This window comes from Carettochelys insculpta, chromosome 1 (assembly GCF_033958435.1).
Source record: "Carettochelys insculpta isolate YL-2023 chromosome 1, ASM3395843v1, whole genome shotgun sequence".
Taxonomy (NCBI): domain Eukaryota; kingdom Metazoa; phylum Chordata; order Testudines; family Carettochelyidae; genus Carettochelys; species Carettochelys insculpta.
The window spans coordinates 233,297,667-233,313,262 of record NC_134137.1 but is presented as its reverse complement, the minus strand read 5'-3'; the positions used below and the strand labels follow the sequence as shown (position 1 = coordinate 233,313,262).

The window sequence follows — 15,596 nt, the reverse complement described above, 5'->3', positions numbered from 1 at the left end:
GTGTGAATGTGTACACTAATGGCGTACCAAGTCAGCCCTGAAGGAGTCCATTAAATAAAACATGCATAACTTCATTCAGTTTTCAATTAAATATTTCCCTAGGTGATAGCATCAAGACAAATGGGTACCTTATGCAATACTCTTAAAACGTGCTCATACACATTCTTGAAGTCTAACAGTGACAGTAATAGTGTTAATGATAACTTCACATTTTGCAAACATCTCACAGTTTACCCAGAGTTTCAGTTAGAAACAAGTATGTGCTTTCTTTAAAGATGAAGTAGGTGAGTTAAAATATTTGATGTTTTTAGTCTTCCTGAAGCATACTGAAAGCAAAGGGCTTGCTTATTGTGCCTGCACTTTGCCCTTTTGCCTAATTTATGGCTATACATTTTCTCTTCCCTTTGAAGATAACTAGACTGCTTCCACAGTCTCATTTGGCAAAATTGCCTAAGACATAGTGTCTGCATTTTGGTCACAGTTTTCTACCCCGGTGGAGAGGTCTATCACTGCCAGCCGTTGTCTCTGTTGTATTTCTGATTGCATTTTTAAGCTCATAGACCTTTCTTGATGCTGTATGGATTGCTTTGTCTTCTTGCACTGTTAGCATGCACTTTGCTCCAAAATGAGTCCTATTTCGCCTCGTAAATAGAAAAGACAAACTTGTCTATTTGGTGGCTGCCCCAGAAAAGACCAACTGATTTACTTCCTTCAGAGATCAAACCCGCCCCGCTGAAGGCAACAGAAGCTTTGCCACTGATTTCAGAGGTGCAGGGTCTGACAAACACAGAAGAAAAAAAGAGTTTTCCAGAATGAATATTTCAGAGTTGAAGAAAATGAGTTTTCTAAGGGGAAATCTTCCATTATAATATTTAGAGCATTTATACATCTATAGCATTATTCAAAGGTCCAGGATAATGTAAGAACTTTGAACCACAAAAATTTGCTAAGACGGTTTCTACTCTATTATCAGTGTGACCTGACAGTTCTGTGTCTCTCACATTTGTGTCTTCCTGGATAGAACTGTTTTCCTCCCAAAGCTTATCATCCTATCTACTTTTGCAGTTGTACATTAACCAGTTAGCCCCTGCTGGAGCAAATACTTGGCTCTAACCTGTCAGTGCACTCTGAACTTGTGTCCACTCAGATCAGAAAAACCTGGCTTTACAGTGACTGATCACTTGTTTATAACTGCACATGGTAACAATGTTGTGGGGGAGAAAAAAGCTTGAAGACTTATGTTTACAAATATGCATGCAGTTTGTTTTCGATTCAGGTAAATCCGGTGTAGTGCTTCATTGGGATGGACTAGATTTAAAAATGAATGACATGTCTCCTAGCATTAGCAACTCTTCTTTATCCACTTAATATCTTTTAATAAAAGGATCTGATATTTTTTTCCAATATGCCTTCTATTTGATTAAAATGATTTATAACTGCAAGCGATAAAATGATGTGTGCAAAGAATTTTCAAATTTGGGCTTTTTTAATTATCAGACAAAACACATTGTCTCTGAATAAGTTGCACAAATGTTGTGGGATGGCAGGAGCGTACAGTAATGGTGTATACAGGTAGCTTCTCCAGTCTGCTTCAGGTAGGATATATTCAGTTTGGATATGGTCCAAACTTACCCGCTTCTTGGGATTTGCCCCTTATTGTTCATTTAAATAAAAACAAAACAAAATAGAATCATCAAATACTGGAAGTGGGAGGGACCTTAGGAGCTCATCATGTGCAGTTGGCCCCTGCCCTCACAGCAGGACCGAGCACAAGCTCTAGAACATCTACAACAGACAAACTATTGCCCAACCCTGATCTAGAACATCCCTCACAGGTCTAACCTGTCAAACCCACTCTTATACATCTCCAGTAAGGGAGATTCCACAACCTCCCTAGGCAACGTAGTCCAGTGTTCAACCACCCTGACAGTTAGGAAGTTTTTCCTAATGTCCAACCTAAACTTTCCTTTCCTCAATTTAAGCCCATTGTTCCTTGTCCTATCATCAGGAATTAAGGAGAATAATTTTTCTTCCTCATCCTTTTACAACCTTTTATGTAATTGAAAGCTGTGATATTGTCCCCTCTCAATCTTCTGTTTTCCAGACTAAACAAACCCAGTTCTTTTAATCTTCCCTCGTAGCTCATGCTTTCTAGATTTTTAATCATTTTGTTGCTCTTCAAACCACAATCTAAGCTTCCTTTTCAATTTAACTGTTTCTAAGACTTCCCCTGCAGGACTATTTTCTCTCTGCCCTTAATTCCCTTCCCATTAAGACCATCAACCCCTTTTACAGTCTAGAAAGGAAGCCGTGCTAGTCTATACACTATCAAAACAAAAAGCAGTCAAGTAGCACTTTAAAGACTAGCAAAATAGTTTATTAGGTGAGCGTTCATGGGACAGACCCACTTCTTGTTGGTCTGAAGAAGTGGGTCTGTCCCACGAAAGCTCACCTAATAAACTATTTTGCTAGTCTTTAAAGTGCTACTTGACTGCTTTTTTTTTTACAGTCTAGGTTTGAGATAAATCAGACCCATTGGTCTGGCGGTGATGAGTTCATCATCAATATACAGTGTCCTAGGACCTTGCCACTCCAGTTATTTCAGATACATGACAGTGTTGTCAATTGCGAAGAGACATGGTGTGTAGGCATATGGTTTTCTCATGTTCTTTCTCTCTCTCTCTCTCTCATTCACAGGTTTTCCACTTGTAAAATGAGGTTAGCTATCTCACAGGAAAGGATGTTATGTAGGAGCTGTATGGGAAATGTATTACTAAGGTCACATGGTATGACAAAAACTGGGAATTAGAACAAGTCTGGATCTGAACTTTCCTGGATGTCAAAAATGTGACCTATATGTGATTGTCACAAATGGAACCCTGTCTTTTAAATGGGCTGAAAGAATTTCCTAGATCTGCAGGTTCTGAATGGAAAGATGTTCTCTATCGGGATCTGAATTTTGTGGCTTCAGTCCATCTCACCTCTGCAGGAACAGAACTCAGGTGTGCATGGTGCTCATTCCACGAGGCTGCACTGTGATTCAGCTGGCACAGCAAGGCCTTTTAGGTATGCCTAAAGTGTGCTGAGGCTCACAGCCTGGGTTTATTGACTCTGGCTTGTGGGACTGAAAATAACAGTATAAATATTTCCCCTCAAATTAGAACCTGGCCTTTGAGATGTGTTCCCTCTCCAGGTTTCAAATCCTTCTGAGTCACCAGTGCGCCCTTGTCGCCAAGAAGGATAATGGCATATTAGGATGTGTTAGTAGAAGCATTGCCTGCAGATCTAGGGAAGTGATTATTTCCCTTTATTTGGCACTGGTGAGGCCACACCTGGAGTGTTGCATCCAGTTCTGCACATCCCATTACAGAAAGGATGGGGAAGTATTGGAAAGAGTCCATCGGAGGGCAACAAAAATGATTAGGGGGCTGGAGTACGGGACTCACGAGTAGAGGGTGAGGGAACTGGGCTTATTTAGTCTAAAGAGAAGAATGAGGGGGAATTTCGTAGCAGCCTTCAACTTCTTGAGGTGGGGTTCCAAAGAGGATGGAGAGAGACTGTTCTCGGTGGTGACAGATGACAAAACAAGGAGCACTTGTCTCAAACTGCTGTGAGGGAGGTCTAGGTTGGATAATAGGAAAAACTATTTCATTAGGAGAGTGGTAAAGCTCTGGAGTGGGTTACCTTGTAGGTGGTGGAATCTCCATACCTGGAGCTTTTTAAGTCTCCGCTTTACTGACTGAGATGATTTAGTTGGGATCAGTCCTGCTATTTTGAGTCATGCGGCTTAAACCCCATTATCCCAAGGGCTAGGCTGAAACTTGGTAAGACCTGTCTTGGGCTAAGAGACTTGGTGCCACAGGTTTTTGTGCAGTGTAGGCATATGCACAAAGTCTGTCAGACCCTTGTTGTGCTTCGTCAGAGTAACAGTAGGGGGACTGGGAAGTTCAATGGGATTGTACATTCCTGAATCCCTTTATTTTAAATTGTTTAATTTCAGGAACATGTTGCCCCAATTCTGAGAAAATAGAGTTATGTGACAGTTATGATCAAGAACTTTTTCTTTACTGTACTTGAAGTTTCTAGGCCAAACCAGCTTTGGAAATATGATGTGGCAAAAAGCATTCTAATAATTTACTCAACCTAACATTCTGCATCTTTGAAAGAGCTTATGTATTTTACCCTATATTTGGTCTCCAAGTTTTTCCCTGGCCAAATATCATCTGTCCAATACCAGCAGTGGGAAAGATGTGTTATTGAGGAGTTTATGGGGATGAGGAACTAAGCTAATAGGAGAGTTGGTTCCAATCTTAATCACAGGAAGCGGGTTTTCCTTGCATAACAATAATAGTAAGAGCCCAATTCTGCTATGCTTACAGGCTACATCTACACTAGAAGTATCTGTCTACAGACGTTACTGTTGGAAGAGATGTTCTGACAAAACTGTTGTCAACAGATCACGTCTACACATAAAAGCGGATCAACCTTTTGATCTACTCTGTCAACAAAAGGGCCCCATGGAGTATCTACTCAGGATTTTTTGCCGACAGTTCCTCTTGACGCTACACATTTTGTGTGTTGATGTTCTGTGAGTTTTGTTGACAAAGCCCCAGTTTTGTTGACAGAATTCTCTAGTGTAGATGTAAGCACAGAGAATAGTACTTTACTCCATGAGTAATCTCACTGACTTTAATTCATATCTGATAGCTTGGTAATTTGTTTCCACCATTCTATGGAGCTGACAGATATAGCAATGCCTGGCTCTGACAGATGGTGCAGAGCTGGCCTTTCAAAACCACTGTGGAAATTGTGAACTGAAATTACATTATAGCATTTTTTCCAGAAACATGATAGTATTGGGCTATTCTTAACTGGGTTTGTGGGGAAGGTGAGACAGGCTCTGATTCACTTTTGTGTTTCATTGTTGCTTGCTTTTCTCTCACATTCTTTAGCTGGGTTGGCTCTGCTAAGCTTGGAATGGAAGCTTTGCCATCAAAAGGTAAACTTTAATGTGAGCTCAGTTTAAAGCACGCATCCAGGACACAGTGTGCGCTGTGGCCACGTTCTCGTTCAACATGGCTCAACTGTACAGAAATGGAGTTACGCACGTCTCTTTTTGTGGTTGGTAGAAGAATGGAAATATAGGCTTGATCGGTGTTGGTAAGTCAGGCAGCCCCAGGCACAGAAAGCATTTTTGCTGTAGTCTCAGCTAAATTTAATTGGGAGGGAGAATGAGTTTGAAATTAACAACTTACCAAAAATGGGCACAGAACGTATTTACTTACAGTGAAGCATTTTAACAGATGTTGTATGGAAACAGGATGGTTTCTGCCAGCCACAGTGCTGGGGTGCTGTGCGCTTACTGAAGCAGTACAGCACACTTGCCCTTAGTTACTTTATTCCTTCCACTCAAATTGCGGGAGTCTGATTTGCATGATGGCTGTGCAGCTATTTCTTAATAACCGTAGAGTGATTATACAAATCCCTCTGCTCCTGACTGGCTACTGTAATCCATCTGCTGTGCCTGTCTCCTTCACTCAGAACTTCATTCAAGCTGTTTCATAGAAACAAAGATGCCATCTCAGCTTCTTGCCCTCTTCAGCTGATGTAATAAAACACTGATGTGCAAGAAACTCGCTGCACAAAATGTAATGAAAATGAGGCTAGGAAGCTGCAGAAAGGAAAATGTTTTTAAAAAATTGTCCCCTTGCCCGTCCCTTCCTCCTCTTTTCTATACGTCAGTAAGGCTCTTATGCTTAGACAGATATACTCATGGCTAATTGACACCAGGAAAATTCCAGCTCCTTACTGTCAGTTCAGTTTTGAAACACGATGTAAACAGTGTATTGCATCTGTACGGGGGACATGAGCCTTACTGGCCTGCAGACAGGGGAAGAAGGGTGTGATGCAGAAAGGAACCAATAAGGAAAATGTAGAAGGTAAGGTGAGCTTGTGGCCAGTCTCTTATGTTTCAGATGAATGTGCAAGATGCATCAAAACTGAATACGCAGCCTATAGTTTCTTTCTGACCACATTAGCTAATGCTTAATTTATTCTGTGAATCATGAAATCTGTTGCAAAATTCCTACTTGCTTTCATGGAGCCAGGATTTAGCTTTCTGTCTTGCATATTTTTTTTATCCAGTATAACTACGGTTGTTTGTTTTTTTCCATGAAGTGTCTAGTCCATTTTTCAATCTAAGTTAGTTCTTTCAGTGAGCTCTCATAGCATAGCGTCCCACAGATTAATTATGCATCATGTAAAAGTATTTCCCTTTTAGAATTTTAAATATGTTGCTTTTCCATTTCATTGATTTTTCCCCTTGTTCTTGTACTAGGAAGTAATACATAAAAGTGTCCAGTTCAACTTTTCTGTCCCATTTTCTCCATACAGAAGCCTCGCTGATATGCTTTTAATGACTTTTGCCAACTGTGTCTGGACCCCATAGTTGTTCTACAATATCTTTTGGGGGACTGGAAGACCAGAATGGTGCACTGTATTTTTTAAAGATGAAGGTGAATGTTTGATTTATACAAGGGCCAGAAGTGTTTTTACTCTTTCCCCTTGAGCATTTTGATAGCCTTGTTGGTGTTGCTTGTAGTTTTTCCTCTTTTGTTTAAAATTTGACTTTTTGACTATTTTGTTTAAAATTTGACTATCTGACTACTAAAATGGTTAGTATAGACTGAGCCTGCGGAGTTCTTGGTGAGCCAGGAATTAATTCTATTCTGGGTTAATACACTCGGAGTTCTGGTTTCAGTGAACTCCAGATATTGCGATTGGTTTATAAAAAGTAAACAAACTCCCCCCATTACTGTTTTAAATATTGTGTGGCTCTTTTAATATTGTGGCATTATTTCAAACAAGTTGAATTATAGACTGACCCATTCTCTTGCAGGTACTGTGAAATTTGGAGGCAGTAGTAAAATAACACTTAAAATGGTCAGCCATTTTAGAGCAGCTAAGGATTTTTTAGCCTATGGGTGATTGCTTTAACAAAGCATTAATGCACTGCTTTGGGGGCATACATGCTGCAACCACCGAAAGCTTTTCTTATGTTTGAAGCAGTATCACAGGGAACAGTGTGGCAGTTACCATTGGCAAATTGCGATTTCTTGAGTGTTTTTAGAAAAGTAATGGAAGTGGAAGCATCTGTCTGTTTGTGATCTATGCATGTCCACAAAGCACCTGGGGGAAACTCTGCTCCCACTCCTAATAACAGCATGTAAATATTTGAAAGGTCTAAACACAGCACATGAAGGGGAATGTTTAGCGTGATACGTGGGAGATAAATAAGAATAATGGGGTAAATTAGGGCTTTTTTTTGTGGCAGGTGGCAGGGAGGCGGCTGCGGTGGGGAGCCCTGCTGACAGTCCCAGGTGCAGGAACCCTGACTGGGGGGCACAGAGCCAGATGGGGCATGGATCCCCACCAGCAGCTCCAGCTCCAGCTCCAAGGACCCATCTGGGGGCGCCAAGGTCCCCAGCAGCCTTGCAGCAGGGAGCCAGCTGGGGTGAGGAGCTCTGCTGGCAGCCCCATCCATGCGAAGCCCAGCAGGGGTGAGGGGTGGGAGGTGAGGGAGCCAGCTGTGTACCAGCTCGTCTTTTCTTACAAAAAAAAGTACGGGGTAGAATTAAAAAAGGGAAAACAGCTTGAATATCAGAAAAAGGTTCCCGACGGTGACCTCAAGGGAGCTGTGAAATTATCTTCCAAAAAAAGAATGGCTAAGGCCTTTTAAACCTAGACTGGACAAAACCCAGACGAAGAGTTATAGGGAATCATCTTGCACTGGGAAAATCCTCTGTGACTGGATGACATAATAAGTGTTTTCTCTTTCTAAGTTCTGTAATTCATAGAATACTAAATAGCTATATTATTTGAATGCTGACCTTCCAGCCACTATGCTAGGACTTACATCCTACCACAGACTATGTTATTAATGTCCTTGTCATCAGCCAGGAAGAACCTAAATATTATGTCATTCACTTCATGGTTATTAAAGAGATGAATTTAAGCATAACAATTCACATTTCTTTTAAAACCTCTATTTGTGTGTCTATCACATTTAGATGCCTCATATCTGTAAAGAGAATTATGGAGATTTCATTCACAGTTCTCCAATCTGACCATTAAACACCACTACTACCCTATTAACGTAATTTATTTTGGTGCACTGAGAACCTCTTGTTTTGGTAATGTGTACCCAAGTTCAAATATTTTTAAAATGTTGTAGAATTAATCAACTGCCAATGTGTTCATATTCTTTTACATTAGACTGCTCGGGTAAAGCACTATACTACTGTAGTTGACAAAAAAAGTTACTAAATCACTACACTACTTTTTATTAACCCTCTTCCTTCTATTTTTCAAGCCACTCACTACCTGGGTGTCTGAAAAATAGAGCAACTTTTGCACATTGCTGTATATCCATGAACACATCTGGATCTCTTTGTCCAAAGAGAGGAATGTTCCAGAGCTGTAGGAGGGAAGGGAGTTCTCAGTGTAGTGCCTTTGCTAACCACAGTCACATCCCACAGAAAATGAGACAGTGAGGTAAGTTTTCAGGTTCTGGGACACAAATACAGAGCTGTTCTGCTCACTCACCTTGACAGGCAGAATAGATGGGTCCTTTTAACTGTAACCCAGGAGGAAAAAGTTTCTCTGAGGTAAACAAAGGAGACCAGCACAGGGAACTCTTAGGAGCAGTTGAGCACAGGAGACTACTGGTAGGGTAGTTAGTGGGCTGGTGAGATGAATACAGTGAAATAGGGTTATGTCTTTTCTGTGACAGCAGAGTCTTGGAGCTGCCGTTAGTCAGAAGTCAAGTGGACCACACTCTCATGTAGATAATTGAGTTAGATCCACAACAAATCTGAGATTAAAAAAATACTAAGGGTAAAGCTTTCAAAAGTATTTGAATAGCATAAGGGCTCCAGTTTCACTGAAAAGCAAAGGAAGATCAGTTCTGACACATGAACGTCATTTTTGAAAATGGAACTTGGACTCCAAAGTCAGTTAGGCACTTTTGAAAATTATATCCTAAAGTCAGGTTAGGGGCTGTTTTCTGATTTTTGAATGACAGTTTTGCCAACTCTCACACATGAAGAAAGGGGATTTTCTCGCTAGAAAACCTGAGACCAAACCACAAACATCTGTATGAAGCTGATGAAACTTCCTGCTCCCTACAAATTAACTACTAGTTCCACATCTGCTTGTTCTTCAGCCCTAGATTAGCTTATTCTGCACTCCCTTTGCCTTGTATCAATGAAATTTTTTGTCTCTGTCTCCATATCTGCCCAAACCCCACCACAGCCCCACATCTGCTTCCCCTGCAGCTTTTTGCCCCTTTTCCAGGTTTGGAGTTGCAGGGACAGAGAGTTGGATGGAGCAGGAAGGAGGAGCAGAGCCAGCTTCCTTTGATCAGATCAGAAAATGTGGGAGGGAGGGAGGGAGGGAGCAAGGCAACTATGAGCTGCTGGGTTTTTTACCTGCCATCTCCTCCCTCCCCTCCTGTGAGAATGGTGTTGGTAGCTTCCTCTCACTTACTCAAAAACTGGGGAGTAAGAGAGACTGTGCCTGCCTCCTGCAGCTGCTCTGATTGACTGTGTTTCAGCAGGAGGCCTTAAGGGTGGGCCACCTGGGTGTTTTGCTTATAACAAGCACATGGGATCTTTTTCAAGGGAAAAGGCAATATGCCACATGTATTGAAAATACAACATGAAAACAGCATATGCATTCACACACACACATAGGTCTTGCAGATGCTCTTATAGCTACCAGCAGTTTTTTTTTTTTTTCTAGGAAAAAAGGTGGTGGAACTCAAGCCCCAAACCGCGTCCAGCCCACCCCCCACCCCGAATCACAACACCTCTGACGGCTTAACCACCCCACGCAGGGCCCAAGCTGCCCCACGGTGGCTTACCCATCCCCTGGGGGGGGCCCAAATCACCTTCCCCAAATTGCCCCATGTAGGGCCCCCCCAGCCCTCTCTCTCCCTTCCCCACTGTGGACCTGCTCCAAGCCCCCTTCTTCCCCCCACTCCACCCTCCCTTCCCATCCCCCCAGCTCCTGGCCGTCACCAGCGCTCCACCCCCCTCACAGCTTCAGGCCCCCACCAGCCTCTCCCCAGCCCCACCACATACCCGAGCAAGTCCACAGCTGATGGTGGCATCCGGGCTGGGCGGCATGGTCCTGGTGCAGGGCCAAAGGCTGTCACATGGGGAGGGGAGATAGGCTGCACTGCTGTAAAGATCTGACTCCTCCCCTGTGCCACAATGGAGGCTGCGCTGCAGTCAGGGAGCTGCAAATGGCTCCTTAAAGAGCTACATACGGCTCGGAGTTGCCCATCAGCCTTTTAAAAAATAGTGCAGGGGGAAAACGTGGTGGAATGCCATTCCATGGTGTTCCTTGGGGGGGAAGAAGCCCTGGTTTCCAGTCTGTCATGACTTGAGTCAGCGTAATGGCCAGGTAGACTGAACATGTGTGAGGAGCTGAGCTCTCTTGGTCATCCAATTCTCTGAGGCTCCGAAGGACTGAATCCAGAGTCCCATGGCAACACACCCAATCTTTATTATACTTGTAAGTTCCTATTTGAGTCTATGGATTTTGCAATGTCATACTGCAATCATTAATATTTAGCTGGTATTAATCTTGGGGGTTTTCACACTTAGCCTTTGATTGTCATTGTCTGGCTTCCCATCATTATCTCTTGTTTTTTATCTTACCTTGGGGGATGTCTGCCTATCTCAAACATTTTCAGTTCTGCTTATTTGTTTAGCTTTGGGCACAATGGATGTTTTCTGATTGTCTCCAAGTTTCTTCTTCTTGATCACCTGGATATTCATGATGGCTTTCACTCTATTTCTTAACTACATACACTGTGATGAAGCCCTCAATCTCCCTGTAAGGGTTCTGCACTTCCAGGTGGTTCCTTGTGTGCCTCAGAGACTCACAGAGGCCCCTTTTGTTGCCCTGGGTCTTCCCAAAGGCAAGGATCTACCTTTACTGAGCCATTTTTCATCACAGACCAGTCTGAATTTGGGGTGGAGCTAGTCCCTCTCCACCAGCCTCGAGCTGCTCGGGCCCTGCCGCAGTTGCTACACCCTCCAGGGGAAGTGGTGGGGGAGAGTTCAGTCCTTCCCACTGCCCTGGACTCCAAACCAGAGATCCTAGGGAAAGAGGGAGCTGGTGGGGGCTTTTTGTCCCTGCCCCACAGCAGTGACCTTTCCCTGAGCCTCTTCACCCATCACTGCCCTCTGTAATCTTTTCCTCACCCTAAACTGTGTGGTTGGGGTACCTGGCCTTGCTGTGCTGTGCTGTGCTGTGATGTGATGTGATGTGATGTGATGTGCTCCAGTCCGGTCCGGTCTGGTCCGGTCCGGTCCTCCAGCCTCCTTCTCTCTGGGCACCACTGCCCTCCCCTCCTGCTATCTGGGGAAAGCCTTTTATAGAAAGCCTGGAGGCCTAAAGTGACCACAGGTGCTTTAATTATGGCCTGTTGCTGGCCGACTCGTGATGCACCCCAGCTGCCTATCCAGCCGGTAGGACTGCACCCTCTGTGAACTGACAAGGGGAACAAAAAGGGGTTCCTCCAGCACCCAAACTGTTCCCCCTCCATCAAAGGCTGGTCAGCTGCAGTCTGTGATCTGTCACAACACCATTCTTAACTCACCCCACACAATTTTACAGAGAGTTTGAAACAGGATTACATTTTAGAAAGGATTGTATAGTTACTGAAGAAATAACAAAAGAACCTTTATACATCTCAGTTCACAATCTAAACAGAGAAGAAGCAAGACTTAATTTGTAATGTTAACAAGAAGCAAGACCATATAGCTGTGGACTGAGCCTTGATTGACAGACCTCATCTTCTATGACTCCACTGGTAAGCAACTAAACCAATCTTTTTTTGGCAGAGCCGATTATAGATGTGCATTGTGCATTCCTTTTGGATCCTACGCTTTTCCTGTAGTGCCTGCATATGTTGACTCTTAAAGCATTTGAGAGCCTGTGCAGTGGTTTGCTGACAGGACAATCTGTCCGGAACTAGAATTTCCAGATCACTGGGAGATATGCTGCATGACTGCAAGTTGGCCTTTAAGATGTCTTTGTAGCATTTTTACTGACCATCAGTAAAGTGCTTTCCATGAGTGAGCTGGCCATAGAAGACCATCTTTGGTATCTGTGTATCATCCATCCTCATAACATGACCAATCCAACAAAACTATTTATTGATAAATCCATAACACCACTCAGCTTAAGAACCTCTGTGTTAGGAAGTTTGTCCCACCAATTCATGTGGGCAGTCTTCCTCAGACAGCACATATAGAACTGATAGAGTTTCAAAATATGGTGGTGATATATCGTCCATGACTCTGAGTCATACAGCAGGATGTTCAGGACAACTGCCTGATAAACTGCTACCTTGGTATGGAGTTTAACACCATGGTCATTTCATAGGCCTTTGGTCAATTTTCCATAGGCTTTAGCTAATTTAGCAGATGTGTCATGATTCACATTTATGCTACAGAACAATACACTTCTGAGGTAGAGAACTTGTCAACAACCTTAAGGACTGTACCAGCAGCAGTAACCACTGGAGTGCTGGGCTCTTTCCAAAGAGGCTGAGGCATAACCTCTGTCTTCTTGAGGTCCACTGAGAGTCCAAAACAGTGAGCAGAAGTAACAAAGCCATCAAAAAGCTCCTGTGCATCCTTCACTGAATGAGCCAACAATGCAAACAGAACGTCATGGGCAGTTGTAGTAACCACTTCAGTGCAAGCCTGAAGTCTCCAGAGACTGAAAATATTGCCGTCTGGTTGGAACTGAATACGTATGTCCAACATGCAGTCCTTAAAAGCAGCTAACAGAGTCATTGAAAAGTAGATGCTGAACACAAGTGCAAAGACACATCCTTGCTTTGTACCAGTGGATATTTCAGAAGGTGCTGAGATCTCTCCATTGTTTAGGATGTGACCAAGCATGCCATCATGAAAAGACCAAGCAATGTTGGTAACTTTTTCAGGACAGCCAATTCACCCAAGCATTTTCCAGAGCCCATTTCTGTTGACCATGTCAAACACTTTGGTCAAGTCAATGAAGATCACTTAGAGGTCCGGATGTTGCTCTCTACATTTGTCTTGTGTCTGTCTGGCTGTAAAAATGTTGGCAGTGCCTCAGCCAGCATGAAATTCACACTGGCTTTCAGGAATGAGACCATTTTTGAACACTTAATAAAAGTCGGTTGTAAAGGATGTCGGCAGGATCTTACCAGCTAGAGAGAGAAGAAAGATGCCCCGATGGTCATCACAACATGCACGGTCACCTTTTCTCTTACATATGTGCAGAACTAAGGCATCTTTGAAGTTCTGAGGGACCAGCTCCTTCTCCCAAATGGCACTAAATAAATGAGTGAGTTGACACATCAATTGGCCGCCAGCAGCTTTCTAAACTTCTGATGGAATTGCATCACTGCCAGGTGCCTTTCCAGATTTCATCTGTTTAACATCTTTTTGTACCTCATGAAAAGTTGGTGGTATGACCCATTGTAAATCATTAGCCCAGTAAGGAATCTCTTCAAGAGCACTGCTGTCAGAAGTTGAGGTCTGGTTTAATACTTTGTGAAAATGTTCAGCCCAGTGGTCAAGGATTTTAGCACTGTGTGTGATCAAAGTGAGGCTATCAGCAGAGTCCACTGGTGTAGAGCCAACAATGTGTGGCCCATAGACTGCCTTCAGTCCATCATAGAATGCTTTAAAATCCAGTCTATTGGCCACATCTTGGAGTTTAACTGCGTGATATTTCCACCAGTCCTCTTTTATTTGCCGTAATTTGACTTGTGCCTCTTGCTTAGCTCAAATATAAGCTGATTTCCTGGAGGCTTTCTCTTTATCACTGATCAAACCAGGTGTGTCACATGCATCTTATCAAGAAAAGCTTGGGCATCTCTGTCCTTGTCAACAAACCAGTCCTCGTGCCTGCGTTTTTGGAAACCGAGGATCATAACAGCAGTTCTGTAGGTTGTTCCTTTGATGCTAATCCGCTCATCCTTAATACTGGGAGATCAGTCATTTCTGATGACTAAGGAAGCATCAAGACTGCATTGAAACAGTGCCTGTTTCTCAGGTGCTTCAAATTTACCCACATCCATCTTTTTCCAAAGTACAGCAGAATGATGACGTTTTGATGGAAAAGGTTCAAGGAGACAACGCTGCATACCAAGTAGTGGTCAGACCAGGAGCCAGTGCCACATGGTGCATGAGTCAACTTGCCATCGGAAAGATCTCTTTGTTTTGTGATGAAGTTGTCAGTCTTATTCCAATGTTTTGACCAGGGCTGCATCCAAGTTGCTTTGTGTTTGTTCACCTGTTGGAAGAATGTGCTTGCCATAGCAAGCTCATGCTATGTCCAAGTTTGAAGGAGTTTAGGGATTGTTTCCTCTCCCCCTCTTCGTTTGAAGAAAGCAGTGCTGTGTCTAAATAGGGCTGCTTTGTCACCTAGGCAGGATATGGGACCTGCTGCTGTTCCAGTTCAGCAGACAGACCATCACACCTGGGCTGTCTACATGCAGGTTTGTGGCTAAATGCTTCCTGTGGTATCCTCCACCTGCAGCGGATGTCACTTGCCCATCACTGTAGGACTTTCATCAAGAGGTAACTCTTTAGTGTCAAAGGAGATATCTTCACATATGCATGGATTCCAGTGAGCTCCAACCCCACTCTCTCTTCTCACACTGAGCATCATGTACAGGCACAAGAGCTGTGACATGTATGCTGGAGGGTGAGAGCACAGGTTTGAGATCCGAGTTACTGTCTTCTAGACTGAGGGGCCTAAAAAGGCTTTGCGAGCTCGGTCTGCTCCGCTTTGGAATCAGAGCTTCTCTTCTGTTCAGTACTGTTGGTCCATGGTGCCTTATTCCAGATTATTTGGCACAACCTCTTGAGACCACTCCACGGAGGCCTTCCTCAATCTAACACCCTGAGGACCCGCCTCAGTGCTGTACTACCGTAGAGCGAGGATCTTAGAGCAAACATTTTACCTGTTACTGTCATTATAATTATATGCTCATAGCCACATTAAAATGCTTCATGCTACAGGGGCATCCTGGCCAAGGGGTTGGGCACTGTGCGGCAGTGTCAAGGTGCGCAGTGTCAGTGTACACTCAAGACACTTTTTTGGGCTGGCCAGGGAATGCGGTGTGGGAGAGCCCAGATATCTCCCTGCTTCCTCCCAGCGGAGGTGGGGAGGGTGAGCAGCGACACACAGACACTTCCTGGGCCCCCAGCGTTCCTCCCTGCCCCTCTAGGGAGGCAGTAAGTAGGGGAGTGAGGAACAATACCAAGTGCTCCTGCATCCAGGTCACTTTCCCCCCAAGTGCAGTTCTGGAAGGCTGCTGCTCTCTTTTTTCCCTTTATGCAGCCCAAATAGAGGTGCGGGGAGTGAGCAACAATGCCAGCTACTCCATGCATCCAGGTCGGTTTCCCCATGTGGACACAGGAGAAGGTGAAGTTGTTAGGGTGACAAGGTGGGACACGATGCAGGGGCATAGGAGGGGAAGGTAGGGTTGGGTTGAAGGGGACTGGGTGCACTCACAGGCA

General features: G+C 43.8%; 1 protein-coding gene across 10 annotated transcripts in view; it reads left to right on the top strand.

Moving 5' to 3' along the window:
- The window catches only part of LOC142017278 (ephrin type-B receptor 5), a 124,467-nt gene that overhangs the window by 43,861 nt on the left and 65,010 nt on the right, over nt 1-15,596 (top strand). The window contains exon 5 of one of the 10 annotated variants that reach the window (XM_075002164.1): nt 2,698-2,718. The exons of the other annotated variants lie outside the window; for them this stretch is intronic. Coding sequence (XP_074858265.1) covers nt 2,698-2,717 — 20 coding nt within the window. The 3' untranslated portion in view covers nt 2,718. The remainder of the gene's footprint in view (nt 1-2,697; nt 2,719-15,596) is intronic. 10 annotated transcript variants of the gene reach the window in all.